At 51.4% G+C, this 25,234-nt stretch overlaps 1 protein-coding gene across 1 annotated transcript; it reads left to right on the plus strand.

Moving 5' to 3' along the window:
* The first annotated feature begins 13,539 nt into the window (after nucleotides 1-13,539).
* Nucleotides 13,540-23,936, plus strand: CSRNP2 (cysteine and serine rich nuclear protein 2). Its single transcript, XM_029913735.1, is given in 5 exon segments — nucleotides 13,540-14,013; nucleotides 15,594-15,853; nucleotides 18,481-18,538; nucleotides 18,541-18,881; nucleotides 20,243-23,936. Coding segments are annotated over 5 exon segments (1,683 nt in total). The 5' UTR covers nucleotides 13,540-13,862; the 3' UTR covers nucleotides 21,116-23,936.
* The last annotated feature ends 1,298 nt before the right edge of the window (nucleotides 23,937-25,234 follow it).

Consider the following 25,234-nt stretch of genomic DNA (forward strand, 5'->3'; position numbering starts at 1 on the left):
ATGCACTCTTGGGCAGTTGGAGCCTCTGTTCTTGATGGAGGAGCTGCTCCTCCCATACCTACATTCTCCGCTCCTCTCCCGGACCCCCGCTTGCCATGGTACTTCCCTCTCCAGCCGATGAACCTTGCTGCTGCTGCTATCGGAGAAGCATGTCCTGTTGCTGTATCACAGCCCTCTGGTACCAACAATCCCTCCCATTGCTGGAACCGTCTTCAGAATCTGAGGGTCTCTCAGAGCCGGAACCCTCGTTTTTTCCCAGGTCCTGTCCGGACTTGCAGCCCAGACTGCCATAACATTCCTGCTTATGACCCCGCTGCAGAGGCCTAGTACCGTGACCCGCTAGATCTACCAATGCCCAGGGACACTTCTTTTTGGCCCTTTTTCACTCTCCGCACTGTCCGTTTACAAGGCGGAGGAAGATATGGAACTGGTTCCACTGGTGCTTCATCATCACTGGATGAGGCTCTTATTTCTCCCTGTTTGATGACCACTGCCAGAACCAGGACTTGCACGGTGGTGGTGGAAGAAGATTCTGTTGGAGGAGATCCAGGTCATGCAGCATCCGCTCCTGAACATCCTCCAACCCCAGGGGCTCTCTCAGGTAGCTCTCCCCATCAATGAGGCCATTCTGCAACAAATGAGGACAGCGTGGTGCACTTCTGCCTCCTATGCCCCCACACCGAAGAGAAGAGAATAGAGAGGCAGTATTTTGTTCCTGCTAAAGGGGCAGACTTTCTTTTTACCCACCCATTCCCCAACTCTCTTGTGGTCCATGCAGCAGCGAAACAGGCACCCCAGCACCCTCAAAAATCTACTTCCCCAGATAGAGCGGCAAAGAGGATGGACCTGCTAGGCAGGAAAGTCTGCTCCTTCAGCAGGACTGCAGTTCCACATGGCCAATTTATCAAGCTCTGCTAGCCAAATATGACTAACAGCTGTAACAGGCTAGCAGAGTTCAGGGACAAGCTGCTACCAGACCAACAGCAGCAATTCCAGGCGCTGGTGGACGAGGAGTGACTGGTGGCCAAGGTGGGCCTCCAGGCTGCTGTGAACACAACGGACACATCCTCTTGCTCTCTGGTGACCGTGATGCCCAGGGACTCATAGCTCCAATTGTCTGGATCCCCCAGGGAGGTCCAAAACTTGATTGAGGACCTCCCCTTTGATGAGCACCAATTATTCAATGATAAGACAGATGAATTCCCCCATTCTCTGAAGGACTCTTGAACCATGCTTAGGTCCCTTGGCATTTACACCCAGGCCCTGAGACACAAGCAGCAACGGCAACCATTCTGTCCCCGACCACATGCCCTCTAGCCAACATACTACCAACACCAGTAGGAGGTGCCACATAGACTGCGCCGCTCACAATGCCCTCGCTTCCCTGCCTCCGCCACAATCACCTGCTTGACCCAACCCAGCAGCAGTTGAAACAGCAGTTTTGACATGCATGTTCTCCTGCGACACCCCATATTGTCATTGGGGGCCATCTTCCCCTATTCGCCCACAATTGGGGCATGCTCACATGGACAGTTGGGTACTGGAGATCATCCATCATGGATACTCCATAGAATTCCTATCATTTCCCCCTCATCACTCTCCACCCAGGGCTTCCCCTGGGAACCCATCCCTTCAATGCATCCTCCAAGAAGAAGCGGACACTCTGCTTCTCACTGTACTTCCTCCACCTAAAGAAGGGTGGAGGATGGCACCCCATTCTAGATCTTTAGGTGCTCAACACCTTTATCAGGAAATCCAGATTCCATATGGTGATGCTGAAATTGATTATCCCAATGTCTGGGGCCTGGTTTGCGGTTCTCGACGTGAAAGATGCCTACTTCCATGTCAGCATTCACCTGACCCACTGGAAATTTCTCCGCTTCTGCGTGGGCAACCACCATTACCAATCCTGAGTCCTCCCCTTCGGCATAGAGACGGCTCTGTGAGTCATCGCCAAAGTTTTTGCCGTGGTAGCAGCACAAATGTGCCGCGTTGGCTATGTGGTGTATCCCTACCTCAAAGACTAGCTCCCTTGTCTTGCTATCCTGACAAGAACTCGCCTCTGCCATCCTCGCCCTTCGCACTCTCCAGGTATTTGCATTAATGAGAAGTTAGATGATCGACTTTATCGGCATGCGGCTCTACTCCATTGCAGCACGAGTCTTCCTTCTGGAGGACCTCTTTGCAACGCTACAGCGATGATTGTGGGCCTCTGCCACAACCCACACACCATGGTCTGCTGTTCTCTCCCTCCTTGGACATATGGCAGCCTGTACCTCCATGACACCACACACACATCTATGCATGCGTGGCCTCCAGCTGTGGCTCCTCTTCATCTACAGATCCCAGAAGGACCATTTGGAGGCTGGGGTGGTTGTCCCCCACACGGTTCTGGCCTCCCTTACCTGGTGGACTTATGGCTCTACCATAAGTTCTTCCCAAAGGTGGTGTCAGAATTCCACCTCAATCAGTGCATCCACCTCCCTGTCTTCTGTCCCAAACTACACAGCTCCCTGCACACCCTCAACGTCCGCTGTGCGTTGGCATTCTACCTCCATAGGACCTGTGCTTTTCGTGCATCAACGAATCTGTAGCCATTGCTGACCGGTCCAAGGGCCAGGCTCTCTCTTCCCAACAAATCTCCAAATAGGTCTCTAGGTGCATCCGTGAATGCCACATGCTATTCAACATACTGCCGCCTGATAGAGTTACAGCACGCTCTGTGCGAGCACAAGTAGCCACTTCGCCCTGCTTAGCAGACATCTCGTGGCCAGACATCTGTTGTGCAGCAACATGGCGCTCCGTACACACCTTCACATCCCACAATGCCACCACCCAAGGGGCAGCTGTGGATGCTGCAGTGGGCCACGCGCGTAGTACAGACTGCACTTCCTCTCGCATCCTCGCACCCACCTTCACACTGATTGCTACACACCCTCGTTTGGAATGCATATGGGGACCCTCACTCAAAGAAGAGGAGGTTACTTACCTGTAACTGGAGGTTCTGTGAGATGTGTGGTCTCTATTTGTATTCCAATACTCCCCCTCCATCCCCTCTGCTGCGAACTCGACTACTCCGCAGTAAGAGAGTCACTGGCGAGGCATCGACCTGCATGGCTAATTCTACACTCTGCAAGCATGAGGGGATGCACAACGTGTGTGCGGGTCAACGGGGCATTGCTAAGAAAACCTTCTGGCACATGGTGTGCATGGGCACCCGCGTTTGGAATAAGAGGAACCACACACCTCGAAGACCCTCCAGTTACAGGTAAGTAACCTCCTCTTTTCGGTTGCCCGCAGACTCGGAAAGGCAATGAGAGACTGGGTACACTTGAATCTTCTTCAAAGGTTTCCTTCATAGACATGGGCTAGAAACTGCCTTTTTTTAGTTTAAAGCTAAAGATTCTGACTACCTCATGCTGTCGACGTAACTGCAGCAGGTGGACTGGGTGTTCGACACTCGTGGCCTAGAGCAGTGGTCTCCAAACTTTTTTGATCGCGCACCCCTATCAGTAAAAAAAATTGAGCACGCACCCCCAATATATGTATATTTATTTATGTATGAATTATATACATGTACTAATATATTATGTACAAAGTGCCGCTTCTCTCCAGCTGGCTTTAAAGGGGAAAGCGCCGCTTCTCTCCGGCCGCTGGCTGCGCGGCTGCCCCTGCTCCTCCACAGGCCGGAGGACTCAGGGCCGCAGTCCAAAAGGGGCTTTAGAGCGGCAGGCTAGGGATCCGGGGCTCCCTTAGCCCAGGGCCCTGCAGCCCCTAAAGCCCCTATGTTCCGGGTGGCCCTGCCTGCGGGGGGGGGGGCGGCTTCTGGGCTCCCCCCCCTCCCCTGGCCGCCCCCTCCCCCCCCCCCCCCCCCCACGGCGCTCCTGCTGCCACGCCCCCCCAGTGGATCGTCTTGCGCAACCCCCCTTTGGAGACCACTGGCCTAGAGCAAAGATCTATTCTAGGAGTCATGTGAGAACAGAATTGACTTTTGCCTTTTATCCTTTACAAGCTGCTTATTTAAAGACAAAAAATTTAAAAGAACCAAAGTTGCCATGTTGGTGTGATCAGCCTCTTGTGTTCCCACAGCTGCTCTATATGTAAACATGACCAGGCCAGCCACTGCATTCTGCAGCGTGAAAACTTGCCCTAAGCAAAAAGGGTTTAAAAAATTATGCTACTGTCTATAGACCGAGAGAGAGATGCTGATACTGTATAAGCTTTCTAGGCAGTTGGGCGCGGGGCAACCCCCAGAATCTGAAGCTTAAACAGTCCCTCACCTGAATCTCTACAGCAGTAGTTCTCAAACTTTTGTACTGGTGACCCCTTTCACATAGCAAGTCTGAGTGCGACCCCCCCCCCCCCCAGAAATTAAACACACTTTATCTATTTAACACCATTATAAGTGCTGGATGCAAAGCGGGGCTTGGGGTGGAGGCTGACAGCTCGTGACCCCCCCATGTAATAACCTCATGACCCCCTGAGGGGTCCCGACCCCCAGTTTGAGAACCCCTGCTCTATGAGCTGAGGGAAGGGAAGAAATATTAAACTTTTTTCTGAATTAGAAAGTGGTACTGTAGTGACTAGCCAGATGCCAATGAGTAGCAGACTTGAGGGATCTGGCTAAGGCTATTCCTACAGCCAGTGGGTGGGGGAAAGGACCAAATCAAAGATAGGAAATCTGACGAGGAAATAGTGATCAGAGGTAACCAAAAGACTTGGGGTTGTAAAGAGTTTCCCTTGAGTCACCCCAGGGGCTTGAAGTTTTGAAGCCTTCATTTCCACTACATGTGGTGTCAATGGGATTACCCCGTGGAAGTCTTGACTCAGGCAAAATGAGCGTCAGTGTCTGCTTTATAATGAAAGTTTAGAGAGTCTTACAGCTTGCCTACGCAGGGAAATTCACCAGAATAGCTATTGCAGAATAAGCTATTGCTCCCCATGTGGGGACACTTTTATTCCAAAACAGAAAACTTTTTATTCTGGAGTAATCACTGTGCTTCCAAAGATCAGGCATTGTCCTGAAATAGAATCATTTTTATTCTGGTACAGTGTGTCCACAAGGGGAGATATTCCAGAGTAGCTTAGTCTGCAGTAGCTGTTCTGGTCAGTTTTCCCTGTGGAGACAGACACTTAAGCAAGTAGGAAACCAGTCCGTAAGTGTGTCTCAAGTAGATTAGAAGCCCTCAGCCCATCATCTGGCTGTGCCATTGTTATGATTCTGGGTGTCAGCTATATCCAGGTCCCTACAGAACTACTCCATTTTGGTTACAGGACGAATAGTTTCTCCTGTGAACGTGGGAGATGAAGGAAGCAGGGAGGACTATGGACATGAAGCTGCTTTTCCTCATTGAAGGAGAAAAGCGCTCTTGAGTTCATTCTGGTATTTGGTCCCAGCAAATGGCCTTAAGGAACAATAGTGATGCCTTTTTTATGTGGATAGTGTTGCATCTAAAATAATTCACTCACCTGCTTTCCTGGGGATTTTTCTGGCATGTTGACCAGAGATCAGTGAGAATGGATGGATTGGGACTTGCTGTCATATATTCCTCTCCAAACATTGCTTGGTGGGAGTGCGTTCAGTATTTTCTGTACTGCTTTTGCCAACAGGAAGTCCTTGTGAATGATCTAAGCATTCTTTGGCAGCTTTCCGCCTCCAATGGTGATGCGTTAACGGAGAGATTTCTAATTGTGACTGAAAGCTGGAACCTGGTGGTGGGTGCTAAATTTATAATGGGTTACAAACAAGTAACTAGGCTCTCCAGCTACAATGTGTTACTGGCAGGGCCTCATGGATCTTGTTAATCAGCCCAGTTCTAACTGGCTTTGAACTGGTAGCCATCCGCTTTCTTGAAGACCTGAGACAAAGGAGATGCCATGAGAAGTTCTGTGCAGCCTTTGGGCATGATAGCCTCAAACTTCTTCCTGGGATGGACCACATCTTAATGCAGAGGTTACCTTGGAGACATCCCCGTCCTGATCACGTGGACCTTCCTCTCCCCTTCTGTTCATGCTAAATACCCTGAGGCAACCACAGCAATTGCTGACATCGAAGACTTCATGTTTTCAGCTTCTTTGTATGCCATTTAATAAATGGAAACGAGAAGAGTTGAGACGGTGCGACCAGCCATGGAGCGCAGTATGGAAACCTTTGTCCTTGGCTGGTTTTTTCTAGTGGAGTTCCCTTGCCTGTTGCCACCTTCGGTGATTAGAATTCTTCTCTCGTGTTTGAATTCACCGCCCAAAAAGTAGGCCACGCTCAAAAATCTTGGTGTGCTGGCACTAAGCTTTCCTCCTCCTACCTCTCTGTGCATACCTGCCTATCCTCACCTCCACCCCAAAGCGTATGGACCCCATGGCCCTTTAATCTGTCCACCACAGCTGTTCTGCTCACCATCTTGTCCTGAGCGTCCACCTTTAACTACGTCAAGGGCGTTGTCTTTGGGCTCCCAAAGTCCCTGCTCTGCAGAGTTCAGCATCTACCTTCTCTCCAGTGCAAAACGGGACCATTCTCACCCCCTCTTCAGATCTTGCCTTCCACTGGCGCTCTTTATTTTCGCCCTCTGTGAAAACTCTGCATGGATTTGCTCCAGTTGACCTTGTAGCCTTGGTCTTCCTGTGCTTCCCGTCTGCTCTGCTCTGTGCCTTCACGCAAGCTCACCGCTCTTGGCGTAAGGGCCTTCACCATTGCTGCTTTAACTGTATCCAACTCTTAAAGCCGTTTTGTCTTGAAAGACATTGCCTAAGACGACATTTTATATTTTAAAAGCAGTCACTTTTGGGGTATGAATCGTCCCTTCCTGCTAATGCTGCAAGTAGCACTTGTCCTGCTCTGATAACATACCAAAATCCTAATCCCACTGAATAGCCCTAGTGAATGTGGCACAAGAGGGTCTCCTAATAGAAAGATGCTATGGAGAAATTTCTTAAATATTTCCCTGGTGCAAGGCTTTTGGCATACGGTACTTGCCAGCCCAGCCTGTGTGCCCATTCCCTGTAGAGAGATTAGCAGATGCATGTCTCTTGGGCTCAAAGGCTCCAGAGGTCTCCGTGCAACCTGCCACTGTGTGTCTCGAGTGTTTTTTACAAGTGCATTTTCTGTAAATTCAAGTAATTTGATACAGCGAATGAATGAAACTGGCCTTTTCCTCTCCCCTGCAGCAGGATATGCGTGCTGTGCGGGGACGGCTGTCCTCCCCTGCGTACCGGGGAAAGGAATTGAGCTGATGGAGAACAAGCTCCTCTGGGTAGGGTGATTGGCTAGTGTTCCAGGATTAGCTGGAATTCTCTCATCCTCCCTGGCACCCTCCTCAAATTCATCTTTGCTCCCCCCTCCAAAGAAATTACACCCCACCCTCCCACCTCCCCACACACACAAAGAATCTACTTTTGGTTCTGCTGGCTCCTTTGTAAGGAGTCTTTCACTGTTCAGCGCCTGCTGCTCTCTTCTGCCTTTCCCATCAGCACTTTGTTCCCAGCACCACGGGGCTATTCAGAAAATACTTGAAATTCCTTCCTGTAATGAGAAGCAAGTGATCTATCCCACCATTCAACCGTGGATCTCCTTTTTAGGGGACAGCCTTAGAGCCCCCTTCTGTTGCTGTCGGGGTCTGGTGCTGCAGAAGGGTCCAGGGCATGTCACATATGGTTTGCTATATTATTAGTTCCTTTTTAAATTTTATTTTAAGGCCCTGTAAGGCGAGTCTTGGAGAAGGAGCTGTAGGTTAATCCTCTCCACTGTGCATGGGCTTCTGAGTAAGCCAGCAGGACTGCAAACAATGGCGTACCAGGGAGTAGCAGACAGGATGCTGTTGTTAACCTCTTATCCTACTGAGTTTCTCCACCGAGGGGTTGAGAACCCAAGTGACTGACTTCTGCCAGGCTGTATGCCGGAGGAGGCAAGCTCCACCTACACTAATGTATTGCTGGGGGAGGCTAATTCAGAGGTGCACTGGAATCCGGAGATTCAGTGGAGTTCATTGTTAATTAAATTCTTGGCAGTTTGTTTCTTTCTCCCCTAAGGAGAAATCGGGTCACTTAATACTCAGCCGAGATAACATGCTAGCGTCAGACCTGAATAGGGCCATGTGCTTCCAAAAAAGACGCGACCTCTTTTAGCACTTGTTACCAGAAGCTTCTTTTCTTTCTTTTCGTCCCTGCCACCTTGTGAAATATTTTTCAATGTCCCTCGCCTGCTGTGGGTGATGAGTGGAAAAGGAGGAGAGATGCCATTGGGCCCGGAGTATAGTTTCTGCTAGTTGATTGTGGGGAAGGGCGCTTGATCTGCTGCTGCTGTTGTCTTGTCCCATGATGATGATATCAGGGCATGAAGTTTGAGAACGAACTTGGCAGTTCTTACAGGCCCTTTGTAAGGCCTCGATCCAAGGTGTCAAATCTGAAGAGCTTCAACTTCCCCAGTATGGTTCTGGATGCCCATTCCATACAAATGCATGATGTCCAAAGGGGCAGAAGGCTATTTGTCAACACCTCTGCTGGAAACCATAAAAGGGGATGGGTCAGTTTTCCCCGTATGCAGTAGCATCTTGTTTCTGAACCCTCTTCTGCAACTTCGGGTGGGAATATGATTGCCAGAGCCCCATTAGCCAGAGATTTCTTCTGGAAACACCTCAGTATCACAATGAGGTGGGAGATGGACTTTACTGTAGAGGGGAGCTTGTTTCTTGCGGGGGGGGGGGGGGTGTATGTGTACACACACATACACATCGCTGTAAAACCCGCCTTCAAACACCACATTATGGTTTTGACTTGACTTCCCTTTGCTGATTTGGCTCTTTGCTCCAACCGTCTCTGTCGTCCCCCGCATCAGTCTCTCCACCTCTCTCTTACCATCTTCTCCTCGCCCTGTTCCCCTCATTCCCCTTCCTTTCAATGTCCCCTCTTCATTCACTTTCCTTTCCTTGCCATTTAACGCCCCCCCACCCCACCCCCAAAAATTGTGGCACTAGCATGCTGTTTGGTGCCATCCCATTTTTCAGTCTGCATTTACCATATTGGATCGCACCCAAGGTCTATCTAGGTCAGTGTTCTGTCTGCCAGCAGTGACCAGGGCCATAATTTTCAGAGGAAGGCATAAATACTGCCAGATGTGGGATAATCTGCCCCCCCTCCCTCCCACACACACTCTTTCTCTCACACTCACACCCCCATACCCCATCTGACATCTCATCCTGATCTCTAATCGAGATTGGCTCAAGCCCTGAAGCATGAGACTTAATATCCCTTCCAACATTTTTGTTGTCATATTAAGTAAGAGAACACTGGACATTCTTGTTATCCATATACATTGTATCTCAATAGGCAAGATGGCAGGAGTAAGATTTTGGGAGGGACTTGACTGAGACGGAGGTGGCTTGAAGGGGACCAAGATGTGTTGGTGAGAAGATGACGACAGGGGTATTGAGGCAGGCGCCGTTGGCATTGAGAAGGGAGGTGGGAATGTGAAAGAAGATCAGGTCAGATGTAGGCAGGAGCTTTGAGACGCAGAGCCTGGGAGGCAAAGGCAGACCCTGTGAATGGGATGTGCAGTGCAAAGGGGAGCAGGTGGAGCCTCTCCAAGGGGAGAGGTGGTATTCTGGTCACACAAGTGAGCAGGATGCCTTTGGCAGCAGCAGCAATTTGGAGGGATTCAGTAGTCCATTGAAAGCATCTGGACCTCAGTCCAGTTAAATCCGTGCAAACCCTTGTGTAGACACTGATTTTTTTGGTTGAAGAGGGGCTTATTTCAGTTTAACTTAAACCGGTTCCTAATCAATTTAAACTAAAATGAAACAAACTTGGTTTAACTCAAAGTAAGAGCATCCCAGTAGCCTTTGGCACTGGGTTAACTAAATCAGTTTAACATTCCACCTCTTCCACTGGTGTAACTCTGCTTATAGGCAAACCTGAGGATGCTACTGCGCAGCCTCCCGGGAGTAATTCGATACTTGCAAAGCGCTCGTTGACGTCATCGCTTCTCCTTTTCTGCTGTGTCAGCTGTACGAGAATCGCAGGTTTTTACTCCGCTTGTTTTTGGGGCAGGAGGAGCAGTCTCATTTCCTCTTGATGTTTGAAGAGGTTGGAGGCCCCCAGAACCCTGGAGCGAATCCGTGCACTTTTCCCTGCACTGAACAGTGAAGACTCCGAAGCTGGAGGCGAAGGGGTGGGGCTGCTCCCCGTTTTGTTTGAAGGAATCGAGCGTGGAATCGTTTGATTCCCCCAGGAAGCTCCGTCCTGCAGTCAGGAGCCTCTCGCCTCTCCTGATACACGCAGTCGGCTGACATGTTTTTCAAAACCCATTTGTTCAACTTGTTGTCATGGCAACAGTTGCTAGCTTATTGAAGGGAATAGACAAGTGCAGAGGAGACTGAGGGGAGGGGGAAGGCTGGGTGGGTGGGTGTTGGGCTCAGGATCCCAACCACCAGGGATGCGGCCTGGAACCCAGCCCTGCTTCAGAATAAATGAGTTTTAAAAACTATCCTGAACACATGCAATGGTCTGGGCGTAGGATCGCTCTTCTTGGCTTGTTCTGATAGAGTTGTGTTATGGTTTGAATGGCACTTTCTATAAACTCCAACCTGACCCGGAGGAGGAGATCTCAGCATTTGGCTGGGCTTCTCTCGTTCTCCTGCCCTTCAGACCACTTCCCCATCAGACCGCACCTCTGATGACAAAGGTGTGTATGTCTGGGTCTCTCTCTTGGCCCTGGCAGAGATGCCTTATTAAAAAGCTTAAAGACTCTCTCTTCCATCTAGCAGGGCACTCCGAGGAGACTGTCCGCGGCCCCAGGTATCCCCGGGGTATTCTGTATCCATCTGCCTCAGAAGAAGGGTGCAGATCAGTGTAATTCTGGTCCAAATCATCTGTATCTTGGTGACCCATGCCTCTAAACATCAGGCACAAGAGAAATGGTGCCTGTTTCACACCGCTCTGCTGTTTCTTGACTTAGCAAGTGAACATTGCTTTATAATGAATGTGTCTCTCTGCTTGAAGTGGGGATGGGGAGAGAACTACCCGCTTTGATTCAGTCTCTTCTCCCCACTGAGTTTCTGAAGTGCCCAGTTTGTTAGGAGGCTGGGTGTGTGGCCTTTCCAGGCTTCGCGTAGACTCCTTTCAACTCGTATGATTTAGATAGAGCAGCTGATCTGATTGGAATTAGTTTAGGCAGCACTCTATTACAGGCAGGGCTAGTTAGTGGTTTGTTCCTAGAACAGTCCCCAGCTCTGCGTTTAGTGTGGAAATCCGCTGAAGCCAAGAACAACGCAGCTGCTTCTACTTTTTCCTCTGCGTTCAACTCAGTCCTAGTGTTATTAGCAAATACCCTATAAACCTGTGACCTGTTACACTTGTCTTCTCACTGGATCCTAAAACGAGAACTTGATATACTCCATGGCTGCTTTTGTGTATAGGAGCCCCCGGCTTCTTGTGATACCACTTCTAAAAGAAGGCCTTGTCTACTTGAGAGAATTGAATGTGTTTTACCTTAAAGGGAGTGATTATAAACCAGTTTAGTTAAACTGGCACAAATGGCTGTGCGGACTCATGTATTTTGATTTCAGCCAGGCTTATTTTCATTTAGCTGAAGTCAATTAGGAATTGGCTTAAACTAAACCAATATAAGTCACTCATTCTTAAACTGAAATAAGAGTGTCTATGCAGGGATTTACACCAGTTTAAAGAGCTTTGAAAACTGATCTAAGCTTACATATAGGTGTGACTTTCTTACCCTTACACCCTGAGAAGAGTCACTCAGATTGCAGTAAGTTATTACATGTCTCATGATGTGATGCTGGGAATTGTGTTCTTGGGTATAGTAGAATCTCGATTGATTTTTTTTGAACACCAATCTTTTATACAACCAGTTATATGAACCGTTTTTCCCAATGGGGGGAAAAAATCACATAATGAAAGGGATGTCCATGAAGAACAAGTCGACATCCCTTCACATCCCAGTGCCTTCAGTGCCTTGGACATTGCTTTGCAATGGTTTGAAGGACAAGAAGAAAACCATGCAGTGCACCAGACGGCAGCTTGTGCACTAAACCTACTGTAATTTTGACATGTCCAATTCCATGAACTCAATCCCCAATTATTTAGTAAAATAGGGGCCCTGTTGTATTTGTGGAAGCTACAGGCATCTACTCTTATCTGTGAGCTTGATATTCAGCTAAACATGTGCCATATGAACATAACGGCCATACTGGGTCAGACCAAAGGTCGATCTAGCCCAGTATCCTATTTTCCGATAGTGGCCAATGCCAGGTGCCCCAGAGGGAATGAACAGAACAGGTAATCAAGTGATTCATCCTCTGTTGCCCATTCCCAGCTTATGGCAAACAGAGGCTAAGGACACCATCCCTGTTCATCCTGGCTAATAGCCATTGATGGACCTATCCTCCATGAACTTACCTAGTTCTATGCCTTTGCCATATGTCTTTCTACTGTGGGACTCATGTAAAGCTCCATTTTTGTGTTAGCTTCACGCTTACAATCTGCCCCTAGGCCTTGTTTTAAGAGTGAGATTCTCCCATAGTTGCAGAGCAGAATAGACCGAGATGGTTAGATAAGAATAGGAAGAATACCTGGGCAGGGTTTGCTGATCCTGTGACCTCTTCTATGGAATCCCTTTAAGTCTTTATAGCTTGTATTCCCCCATATGTGGTAAACATTATTCACACTCTAGCATATTAGTAGCTGTTATGTAAAAGCTAGGTGACAGGTCCCTCCTCTCTGTGACAGTCAATGCAGAAACTGAGTAATCCTAAAGCTGATAGGAACATAAGAATCATATGGACCACATTGGATCAGACCAATGGTCCATCTAGCCCAATATCCTGTCTTCCGACAGTGGTCAATGCCAGGTGCTCCAGAGGGAATGAACATCACTGATAATCATCAAGTGATCCAGTGATGGGTGGGTTAGTGCTGCAATATGTGGAAGTCTCAATAGAAGTCTCTTCTGAACCATTCTTGATATGGTTCCTCTGTGCTAATTTGGCCACCATCACCCCAGTGGCTTAGGTCCAGCTGATTCTAAGTATAAAACCTGTTTGATTTAGGCTTCCTGTCCAACTTCCTTTCGTGGTTTTGTGACCATATGCTACACACAAGGCAGGAACAGACTTTTCTCCCAGTCAGCTGAGTGTGTCAGACCATGTGTCTGACGTAACATGTTGAGGAATAGGAAACCCAGCTGGCATCTAAAAGCGTAAATAACTTCAACTCCATGCAGGACTTCTATCTTGGCAAGTCTATAGCAAAGGAGGCATTCAACCCTCCCATGGTTCTGTCATGACACCTCTGTATGAGCTTTAGTCTAGTCCTCCCTCTCAGGTCAAGAACAAGTGGTGTGTCGATGGTACCTGTGAGCAGCAGAGTTTGCTGGAGTCCTGGCACAGAGTTCTCTGTAGCCTTTTCTATTGCCTCGTGTTGGCTTATTTAATGCATAAACGTCACTGTAGCACTAAGGGTTTGCCACTCTGCTGCTTTTCAAGCAGTGTGATGTTACTGGTGCTTATCACAAGAAGTTTTGGGGGGTCTTGATGCCCTAACTTGGAAGAGCAACTGCTAGGAACTCAGCCCAGTAGCCCCTTTCCAAGAAGGCATTTGGCAGGCATTGCAGCAGTGCATGCTGTGGAGATGGGGGGCCTGTAGATGCATCGGTGTAAGCTCAGGGGCTGTAGCAATACAGACTAGAAAAGCTTGGCTTGGTGCTGGTGGATTGCTGACTTTCTCTCCCCCGTGCTCCCTGTTTATCCCCAGGTGCCCGCTGAGCCTCCACAATAGCCCTGGGGCTGGTGTCGGAGTTCTTGCAGCTGACGTCTCCTTTTTTATGCTCTTTGGCTCTCCATGCGAGCCAGAGACAAATGGATGCAATCGCCAGTGGCAGCCTCAAGAGGAAGTTTGAAGATGTGGATGTGGGCTCGCCCGTCTCCAACTCGGACGATGAGATCTCCAACAGCGACAGCGCCGACAGCTGCGATAGCCTCAACCCCCCAAGCACCATGGGCTTCATACGTGAGTGGCTGAGCCGGTGGATGGGGGAGGGGGGTGCGGTTTGCAGAGCCGCTCTGTGGTGTTTCGTTTGTCTGACCTCGCTGGTGGACCCAGCATCTGGCTCGTTTCACATCACACAGTTTGGTCTCACTAGCATGAGACAAGTGCAAATCACGCCCAGGGGAATGCTGGTGTCCATGCTTTGTGGGCTGAAAACATAGTCAAATGGGTTCCCTCTGGACAGATTTGGTCTTTGCCCTTCCATCGTCTCACATTTGGTTCAGTTAGATGACCTTGCCTGACATTGGACTGCAAATGAGGGGTGGGTGGCAGGCATGGATTGCATGACAAACGGTCTCCAACCCAAGAGCACAGTTGAGGTGCTTTTTTTTTTATTTTATTTCCCTGTGCAAACGAACTCTCTTTCCTGAGAATCTCTAGGGATGCTTTAACATTCGGCATGCAAGCTGAGAAAGTCCGATTCCCTCCTACGCTGCCCAAGCTCCCGCCCCTCCCGCAACAGTGGATTAATTCAGGCATGTATGATACAGCCACCTGACCCTAAAAGATGCTCCCTGCTCAGTGCTCCAGAGGAAAGTGATGATGCTAGGAGTATTGTCAATGGTCAGGAAGGATCAGAGGAATTAGAAATTTGTAATTCCCCTCTAGCCCCAAATTTACCATCCCTTTCAAGAAACCACTATCAACTTAGCTTATTTTAAATCCACTAACTTTTAAAAAATATATATTTTGGATTAGAAAATCGCTTGCCCTGTATTATTATTACTATTAAAAAGATTTGATTTTAAAGAAAAACGTGGAAGGGATTTTTCTATTCCCCTTTTGGAAAGATCTCCTGGAGGGGGCCCAAAAGCCAAGCCATCAAACCTGTTCGGGCTCGGCTCTCCTGCCTTCTCCCTTCTCTCTGCACATCTGCTGCCTCTTCAGTTTCAGCCTTGCTGCTCCTGTTCCCAATGGTAAACCCCTTGTGGTGTCAGAGAAGGGGGACAGGCTGTCAAAAAAAACCGGTGGTTTTGACTGTGGCCGAAGTAAATAAACTGATAAAGATGAGCACGAGTGAATGAGTGTTTCCAGTGAAAGGAATTTTAGGGCTTACTTGCCAGAAATCTTCAGCTGGAAATGTGATTTCTCCCCTTCACACGGTTCCTCTAACCCTATCAGACATTTACAGCCAGAGAGAGCGTCCGTCTCCCTGGGACTGGCCTCCCTTCCCCCACTTCCCAAATAGGGTCCTCTGAATGTAACTCTTGCAAAGCCCTAGGGGAGGGGAAGGCATTTCCACGCATGAATTCCTCCTCAGTGAGGTCCAGGGTATGGGCTGCTCTGGAAGTTGGCTGCCAGTCCTGATGGAGGCAAACATCCTGCTTGTCCCTCTTCCTCCCATCTTTGTACCTCAAATCAGCTGATCGGCCTTTTCAGGCGCCTGTGCATCAACAGCAGCAGTTCGGAGCAAACCCACCAGGGTCCATGCTTCTGCTGTGTCGTGGAAGAGCTGCGGGGGCGGTCGTGGCATGAGTAGGGTCCATCCAGAATCCCGTTTTCTCGCCCTGTGTCTAATGCTCCCTTCTCTCTGCTCTCAGCCACGTCCATCCTGAAGAGGCAGAAGCAGCTGCGCAGGAAGAATGTGCGTTTTGACCAGGTGACCGTGTACTATTTTGCCCGGCGCCAGGGCTTCACCAGTGTGCCCAGCCAAGGGGGCAGTTCCCTGGGCATGGCCCAGCGCCACAACTCCGTCCGCAGGTACACGCTGTGCGAGTTCGCCCAGGAGCAGGAGGTGAATCATCGGGAGATCCTCCGGGAACACCTCAAGGAGGAGAAACTCCACGCCAAGAAAATGAAGGTATCACTGACAAAGAGGGGGGAGCGGGTAAAGGCGCATAAGAGCTCAGTGACTGCTGTGGGAATCCCCAGTCCAGGATCCTCTGTCTGGCCAATAGCAGCTGCTTCGAAGGATGGGGCATGAAACCCAGCAGCTGGGCAGGCATGTGATAAGCAGCCCCCAGAGGAAGTGTCTTCCTAACCCGTCCCCCACCCCGGTAGCAGGAGGGTTTGACTTAATCCTGAAGCAGGAGGGCAGAGATCTTTTCAATATTTACTCTTCTAACTCTGGATATTCCTCACTGTAAATATGCAGTCCTTGTTTCAATCCTGTTTGAGCTCTTGGTGTCAATGGAAAGGCGTTCCACCGGCTGCGTGTGGTGTGAACAGGATTTCTTTTGACCTCATTTTAAAGTGTGCTATCTTCCGCCGTCGCTGAATGTCTCTTGTCCTCGCGTTCCAAGAGCGGGCGGACAGAGGCGCCTGGTTGCCTTTCTCCAGACCAGGCATGACCCTGCGTTCCTCCGTCGCTATTGGCATGGAGAAGGCAGATCGGACATGGCTATTCGCCCCTTCTTGGAATGCAACTGTCCTGCAGGGGATGGGGGGGTGGATCTGTGACCGCGAGTTCTGGAGGGATTGGGACCCAGTCATGCCTGCAGGAGGTCCGCCAGTCCCGCGGCTTCGGTGGCGGGTACGCCGAAGGCGCGGGACTGGCGGATCACCCGCAGAAACACCGCCGAATCCGCGTGACCAGCGAACCGCCCGCAGGCGTGCTGCCGATGGCCGCCATGCTTGGGGCGGCAAAAAGCATAGAGCCGCCCCTGCTCTCAGCCTGGCACTAGGTTTTCTGCAAACTTGCCCAATTTCCATCCAGTTTCTAGAGCTGAGGCACAAAGAAGACTCAATCAGTGGGGCATGCTATTCCCAATGGGTGAGTACCTGGCCTGTGCCCGGGGGGAAGGGGGGTTCCCTAGAGACTGGACTTCCCTTACTGAACGGACATGTCTGTCTGCAAAGCTAGCCCTTCAAATCAGCCTCTTGCTGCCATGGCAACCTGCTTGGCAAACCGACACACATCCATCCAGCCTTTAAAGTGCACACCTCAAACTAGGGCTTTTCCCCTGCTGGGGCGTGTGGCTGCAGGGTGGGTTATGTGGGGCAGACAAACGGGTGCAGAGAGACGGGGCAGATGATGAGCTGGGGTCTGCGAAGCACCTGCAGCCAACGCAGTCGTGAGCAGGAAGCCAGTGGACTTGAACCAGACCCCTCTCCCTTGCCCCAGCGCAGCTCCTGTCCCAGGAAAAAGGACTGTGATCCTGGGGGCCTGGCGTGAGCCATCAGTACTTCCCCACTGGCAAGCAGGGCTATAGAATTGCCATCTGTTGCGGGGAACCTCCTGGATTGCAGAGGATGAAGGTGGAGTCGCTCTGACCTCCATGGCTCCTGAAATGAGCGTTATTAAGCTGGAGTTATTGCATCACGTCTCTCTCAGGAATTTCCCTTCTGCCTCTGCAAACCTGTGGCTTGTCTGACGAAGGCAGCAGCCTCTAGCGTATTGTCACGTATTCCAGCAGCAGCTTCTCCATCGTGCCTGCGTTAGGAACCCTGAGTCTCTGCATTTAAAATAGAAATGGGGAGGGAAAAAGCCCTGGCCGTGTAAACACACTGTACTGTCGGTTTCCAAGGGTTTGGGGAGCAGAGGGAATGAAAGAGAAGCCACTACTCAGCTCTGTGTTCCTGTCAGCCCGATCAGGGAACAGCCTTCATTTCTGTAATGGAAGAGGATTGGGGGCAGAGGGTTCAGATTTTGTTCAGCTGCTCTGGGGGGCAGGCCTGGTGTGTGGATGGAGGGATGGGGCCCCTGTCAGCCCAGGAGCCGTATCTGTAAGTCGGTTGCACTGTTGAAGCCACACGCATTGATATTCCTTGAGGCTCCTGGGTGCCGAGGCTTGGCACCTTCGCTGCTTTTCAACCACAGCAAGCTGGGAGACACTTGATGGGCCTGTTCTCAAACGGACGTTGCCATGTATGCTGCATCCGGCCCATGGGGGTGCTGCTGCTGCTCCACTCTGCTCCTCTCCTGAGGGGCCAGATATTTTAAGACACGGCGGCCTCCTTTTATCTCCCCATTTGCAGAGGGTGGGGAAGGGCAGCCGTCTCCTCTGACCTGAGCACACATTCCTTCCCCAGCACATCTCTGGTGGGTCAGCGCAGAGGATGCCCTGCAGGCTATCGCAAGCTGAAGGGTTGAAAGCTGGCCTGGCCTAGCAAGGGGCTGAGGAGGGGAAAACCTGGGGTCTGGTGGAGAATCCACTTGGGCGGCAGCTTGTTTGTTTGTGCTGACTGATCGCTCAGATCCCCCTGTGACGCTGAGGTCATGTGCAGGGCTGAGTCCGCTGCCTTGTGCTCCTGTTGTGTTGGACGGCTGAGTGAAATGACATTTTGGCTGCAATGACCTTGGGCGAAGGGGGTGCAGGCCCAGCGGTACGTGAGGCCTCTGCGTGGGTGGGTGGGAACGAGGCAGTAGGTGACTGAGTCAGATGATGCCATGCAGGGGAAAATTGGGAGGAAAGATCTTTCTCAGCATCTGCTGCTGCCGTTGAAGGTCCCTAAGTGCGTGGTACTGAGTCTCCCCTTTCCCGGCAGATCGCTTCTCCAAGAGCTAATGCTAGTGGGTGTCTCACCAGGCGTGTGCTGGCGCAGAGCGCCAGGGCCCAAGCCAAGGACTAACTCTGCCCGTGTCTCCCCAGCTGACCAAGAACGGCACAGTGGAGTCGGAGGAGGCGGACGGCCTGACCCTGGAGGACGTGTCAGACGACGACATTGATGTGGAGAACGTGGAAGTGGACGACTATTTCTTTCTGCAGCCCCTGCCCACCAAGCGGCGCCGAGCCCTGCTCCGAGCCTCCGGGGTTCACCGCATCGATGCTGAGGAGAAGCAGGAACTGCGCGCCATCCGCCTGTCGCGAGAGGAATGCGGCTGCGACTGCCGCCTGTACTGCGATCCCGAAGCCTGCGCTTGCAGCCAAGCTGGAATTAAATGCCAGGTCAGTTGGGGCAGCTCTAGGTAGCACCAGGGTCTGGCCTGATCCGGGCTGGATTGCGTCGGAGCTGGTCTCTAGGCTCAAAGGCTGTGGGTTCAATTTCTGTGCCAGGTCTCTGGCTTATCCCCAGTGCTGAGCTTGCAGGGCAGGATGGGGGAGGATGGGAGCTACCCTTCAGAGAAGACCTGCATCTGCCTGGTTCCAGGGGCTGCTGTGCAGGGCAGCGCCCAAATTGAAGGCGGTAACAGCCCCTTCTTGCAAATCGGAGGCATCCCAGGCTGTGGGGGAGCTCTTAGGTCTGCAGCGTTGGCCTGTGCTGAGCCTCTCCCTGCCCTGGAAAGGGCTCTGGGGACCTTAGAGGAATAACACGTCAAATCCCTACTCTGGTGAGGTGGAAAGAAACGTCCCCGTTAGCTGGGGTGTCGTCCCTTCCCTTCCTTTCCCTTCCCTGCCGCCCCCGCCCATGGAGATGAACCCCCTGTTCAGTCTGACCGAGATGGTGGCTGCAAAGAGCCAGGAATCCGATCCTGATGGTGTTTGTCGGGTTGAGATCTGGGCTTGGGACCAGAGACTGCCAAGTGTGTGGCAGGAACTGCACTGGCTCCCCCTGCTGGCTGACTCATGGAGCACACCGATGGCATCTCCTGGATAGAGGGGGAACCAAAGCAGCCGGGGTGGGGTGGGCAGTTTGGGTTTTAAGGGTCAGAAATGGGGACAGGAAGTAAGAGGGGAGGGACCTCCCGGTCCCCCCCATCCCCGCCAAACACCCGGGGTCCTTGCATCAAAGCAGGGATCCCCTGAATATATCCCTGTATTCTCACGAGTAAAGGGCCAGACCTGCTGTTAGGGTGGCCCAGCCCCTCCTGCTCGCTGGCCATTTGAATCCCTGGTTGTTCCCATGATGGTGAGACACCCGGGGGTGAGGGTTCCTGGCTAGCCACACTGTCCTTGGCTGGGTGCAGGGGGAGCAGTGCATCTGCTGGCCATTGTCCACTGATCCCTCCCTTGTCTGAGCCACAGCAATGTGCCCTCACCCCCCCCCCCCCCGTCACCTGCCAGCCCCACTTAGCCACGTGCTCAGGTGGGAAGAGGCAGGCAGATGCTGCAGGGTCACCTCGCACTCCCCAGGTTTGGCTGGGGATGTGGAGCTCCGGGAAGGACCAGGCATTAGCCTCAGGGGTTCTGGCAGGGTTAACGGGGGGCGGGGGCTGCACTTGTGGACTAGTTAATGGTTTGTTGTAGTGCGGTGGCAGACACAACCCTGTGCATGTTTCCTTTAGCTGAGGTCTGAGCCCAGAGAGGTGCTCATGCCAGGCCATATCCCCTGTTAGCTACCGTCTCACTGCCCTTCCCTTTACTCCCAGGTGGATCGCATGTCCTTCCCATGTGGCTGCTCCAGGGACGGCTGCGGGAACATGGCCGGGCGAATAGAATTTAATCCCATCCGGGTGCGGACTCACTATCTCCACACCATCATGAAGCTGGAGCTGGAGAACAAGCGGCAGGTGAGCCGGCCCCAGGCCCTGGAGGAGGAGTCTCTCCACGGCTCCGGCAACGACTGGCTGGGAACGCAGCCCTCGGAGACGCAAGACTTCCAGGAGTTCATGGCGGAGAACGAGACAGCCGTCATGCACCTGCAGACGGCGGAGGAGCTGGAGAGGCTGAAGGCTGAGGAAGACTCCAGTGGCGCCAACATAGAGAGCTTAGGAGTGTGCATCCTTGAGGAGCCTCTGGCCGTGCCTGAGGGGCTGTGCCCAGGCCTACCCACGCCTATCCTCATTCAAGCCCAGCTCCCTCCGGGCTCGTCTGTCCTGTGCTTCGCAGACAGCACCGAGCAGGCAGCCTCGGCTGTGGGTGACCAGTCCTACTTGAACAATGGGCCGGTGGTGTACTACCAGGTGGACCAAAGGTCCATGCTGGGGGTGAAGGGCGAGAGTGGCACGGAGGAGTCGGAGATGCCCTCTCCTTACACGAATGAGAAGGATCTGAGCGTCTTCTCCGTCCCCGTGGCCTCGCTGGTGCCGTGCAGCAGAGCCATGGCCCCGAGCAAGACGGAGACGGGGAAAGTAGCCACCTTGTCTCTGGAGCCCTCCCCGCCCCACGAGAGCTGCAGGGCAGCCGCAGCTCCCCCGTTCCGTACAAACGCTCCGTCGTCTGGACCGGAGCAGGCCCCGGAGAGAGTGTGTGAGCTGCCTTCCCCGGAGGAGCGCTCCCTGGGGCCCGCCCTGGCCGTGTGACCCAGCCCCTGACCCTTCCGGGAGCTTTCTCTGATGTCTATTTATTGACAGATATTTTATCGAGTGGCAGTGGCCGCTGAGGATTATTTAATTGGTATCGGGGGTGGGAGCCGGGCTGCTTTGTACATATGATTTAAAAGAAAACCAATGCAACCAAGCGCTTGTGGCAGTCTCTTGAGGCTCCCTCTTCAGAGAGGGTGGGGCATCACGTCTAACCCTGGAGGTGCTGCTCCACGTGCCAGATGAGGAAGGAGGCTCAGCTGAGCGCCCTCCCATTTGTGGAACTGGGTGTCTCCCCCCTGCCCCCACAGGGACCATCCTATGTGAATCTGTGTCTGTCTCCTATAAGCAATAGTGCGAAACTGCCTCCTGTTCCTCCCCTTCGAGCACCGGACTTGGCCTGTGGGGCAGCAGGGACGCCTTTCCGTGGTTGCGTGCCCCCCCCCCGTGATCTCGAACGTGTTTGTGTGGCAGAGTCTCCATCCTGCTTCTCCTCCTAGGTGAAACTGACAACATTCCTACCAGGCTGTCTGCTTCAGCAGTTGCCCTTGGAACCTCCTGTCTGAACCCCACCCCAGCAGCGGAACAGCCTGGGCTCTCTGCGCTCCCCCCCGGTAGCTGCCACCCTTACCCTGCCCCGAAGAGATGGCTTTCTGTGGATCAATCATTCTCCACGACGGGTTACGTTTCCTCTTTCGGCATGCAACCATTTTATAAACCAGCACCCAGCTTAGAGTATCCTGCTCATCAGTAGCTTTGTCCTGGCCCCCCCTTACTGCCTCCCAGCACTGCATCACCTGCCCATTATGGGCTTGATGGAATCCATTCATTTTTTTTTTAAGCCTTTTTTTTTTTTTTTTTTTTTAATGTGCTGAATGTTTACTGGGCCATTCTGTGACCCATTGCCTGTAACTGACACTACAGTCCCTGTGCTGGGCTGTGGCAAACCCTTTTGGGAGCTCCCTCTTTGGACCTGGGCTACTCCAATGGACTTGATCTTCTCTGTGGAAGTCTGAACGTTGGATGGTAAAGACTGGTAACCTGGTGGAGATGTGGGGGAGGGGGAGATGCCACCTGACTGGTTCCTAATCATGTCAATGTTTTCTGTTTTAATTGCACAGGAAGTGGAGTGGGGAGGGGGAGGACCAAGAACATGATCCACGCGCTCACCTAAAAAAAACTTCCTGCCACCCAGTCACTTAATAGCAACCCTCTGTCCTGGCTCAGTCTAAACTGGAGGGCGAGAGGTTTGCATGCAATGGAATTGCAGCCTTGGGTGACTGGGTGGGCAGCAGCTATTTCAGTCCTTGGAAGAAATTGGCCCTTTCCCTACTAGGGCTGTCTGTGAATTCAGCAGAGATTGCAAAGGTGCAATATGTTGGTGGCAGAGAAGGTGCTGTGCTCTGGGCTTGCATCCCAGCCTGGTGCAGGGAGGCACATAATCATCATTCTAATAAGCCACAGCATTTCCCCCAGACTCAGGGGGAAAGACTCAATCTTCTCAAAACTGCCACAATTTCTGTCCGAACAGCCCATCAACCCTGCCTTCCAGGCAGGTAGCGAAAGCACTTTTCTCCCTAACCTCACAGGCATCTTTCCTTCTGTGATAAAAAGCTGGTACAGACCCCTTCCTGAGTCCCCTCATTCTCCTGGCCCAAGGAGATCACATCCAGGACCCAGTTGTATTTCTCTGCACTGTACTTTCTAAAGGGCCAGGACCCAGCACGACTGCAGCACTAAACTTCTGCGGAGAGCAGAAATACCTTTTCCCGTCTCTTTCAGACGCGTGGAGCCTGCTAGGCTGCCGCTACAATCTCGTCCATTTCACTCTCTTCCATTACAGATTTCTTAAGAGTTTCCCCTCCCATAGTAAGTAGCTACAGCACTTATTTGTGCTGGAAGGATACGAAGTAGTCGATGGTGGGTTGACCACATGTTAACACCTTGCTGGATCTCTAGGGTGAACAGGGTTCGTGAGCCCACTGGGTTTTGGTGACTGGTATTTAAGATCCACTGGCTGCCTGACTTCTTCCTGGCGCAGTGAGCAGTTAGAAGTGACGGTTGTGTTCAGCAAACTAGCTTTTCCGCTGTGGTTTAGACTGTGAACCTCCTCTGGCCTCAGTGTCCATGTATCCTTAAACATCAACCACGCAGCCCCATTGCCTGCCTGCTGGGGCTATAGCCACAACCCCATCACCATGACTGTGAGAAATGGACAAGAACAGCTCACACTGGTGCAGGTGCTGATGTTTCTTCTCTCCCGGGTTTGTTACCGGGGGGAGGGGCACAAATGAAATCACTAAATTCTCTATTTCCAAATTCCACACTCTGAGCTATAAAGTTGGGTGCCGTAGAATAGATGGAGCTGTCTGGCCCACCCCCAGGGCAGCTGTCCTTTCAAAAGTGGGTCCCTAAACAGGCTGCTGAATCCTGCACTTGGTGCTGCCACAGCTGGGCATCTCCTGTAGACAGCCCAAATGCCCTCCCCCCGTTTTTGTTGCCTTAATTCCACAGCCAGTCCCCTTCCTCTGGGACAGCAAGACACAAAGGCTTTAAAAGTCATTCGTGCAGTAGGACAGCAACGGAGCTTCTTATGCTACTGAGCGCTTTAAGCTTCATCCCTTGGCCGAACTGTAACCAGCAGAACGTGCGCTTGAGACTGGAATGAACGGTTCACACGTTTCCTAGCAGATCCCTTTGAAGCATTTAGCAGGGAGAATTCTCCCCACCCCCAACATTCCAAGATGGTGCTGCCAGGGAGTAGGAAGAGGGTAGTTGAACCCACAGGTAAAGACAAAAGCTCTCGCCCCTCCTCCCCCCCAGTCCCCCGTGGAATAATCGTCACCTGCACCAGTAGGACAACTCCCTTCACTTCACACAGTTAGCTGACCTGGCTGTGTGTGTGGATCAGGTGTTGAGTAACTGTGGATTGGCCATTTGCCAGACTGACTCCTCCATGTATCTGTAGGGGCTTTGGGCATGCGGTCTGCTCCTATGAGAAACAGGGCAGCTCTCCTCTGCGAGGGAAAGAAAGTGAGTGGTTCTGCCTGGTGACATTTAATAGGTAAAATCTTTGATACTAAAGTTCCCTTCTTGATTTGTATCCAAGCCCTGCGCTGCTATAGAAGCAACTGAATCTAGGCTGGGGCCTTCTGGTGATGTGGAAATACACAGGATGACCAGAGGCTGGACTGCTTTAAATGCAATTACAGAAGAATCCTAGGGCAGCAGTTAGGATGGGGGCTCTCACACTAAGCAAAGAACTAATAGGATTTAATCTATTTTTACAAAGGTAACAGGAACATGCATTTTGGCCTTTTCCCTCCCCCCTTCCCCACACACACTGTGTGACACTAATGCTGGTACCGCACTGTCTCCTCCTAAACCTCTTTTGTTAGCCATGTAGTAAACCCAACAGCCCATCTCACTACTGGTGCTATTGAGCTGTTGCCTGTTCCCGTTCTGAGACATTTTGGTTCTAGCCCCAGCTCCTCTTCCTATTTAAATAGTGACTTCGCTACTTCTGACTTCTCCAGTCTCCTTTCACACACTGTATACAGGTGGAATTTTCAATGTGAATCCAAAGCTTGTCAGGTCCTCTGCATTTTTTTTTTTTTTTTTGACCTTTTAGGTTCTTTTCATTGTGATAATGCTGTATTTAAAGAGAATATTTAAGTGTAAAAATAAATAAATGCTCAAACTTGCATCCTGGGCCTTGTGTTCCCATCTCAAAGGGGATAAAAGCATATGGTTTAAACTAGTTGGGGTGAGGCTACCCCTGAGCCACTGGGTAGGGACTCCTGCTGAGGCCTGTTTGACCCTAATTCAAGCAGATTAGAGAAGTGAAGTAACCATTGCACACCTCTAGGAATCGCCGTGTGGGCTCTGTCTATGCTGAAGGCCTGCTAATATTTCCAGCTAGACAAACAAAGGCTGTTTACTCAGACTGCAGCTTAATACCCTCTGGTTTATTAATGGGACATAGTCTATGAATAGTGGGGCTTTAACAGCTCGCTTGATCCTATGGGGCGACATCCTATGGGTCGTCCTCGACATGTCATCATGCTGCTTTAAAATCTGAGCGCAGGGCTCCCGTCCCAGCTATCTTAATCAGAGTTC

The sequence above is a fragment of the Terrapene carolina genome, unplaced genomic scaffold (genome assembly GCF_002925995.2).
Source record: "Terrapene carolina triunguis isolate 2854851 unplaced genomic scaffold, T_m_triunguis-2.0 Scaffold836, whole genome shotgun sequence".
NCBI lineage: Eukaryota > Metazoa > Chordata > Testudines > Emydidae > Terrapene > Terrapene triunguis.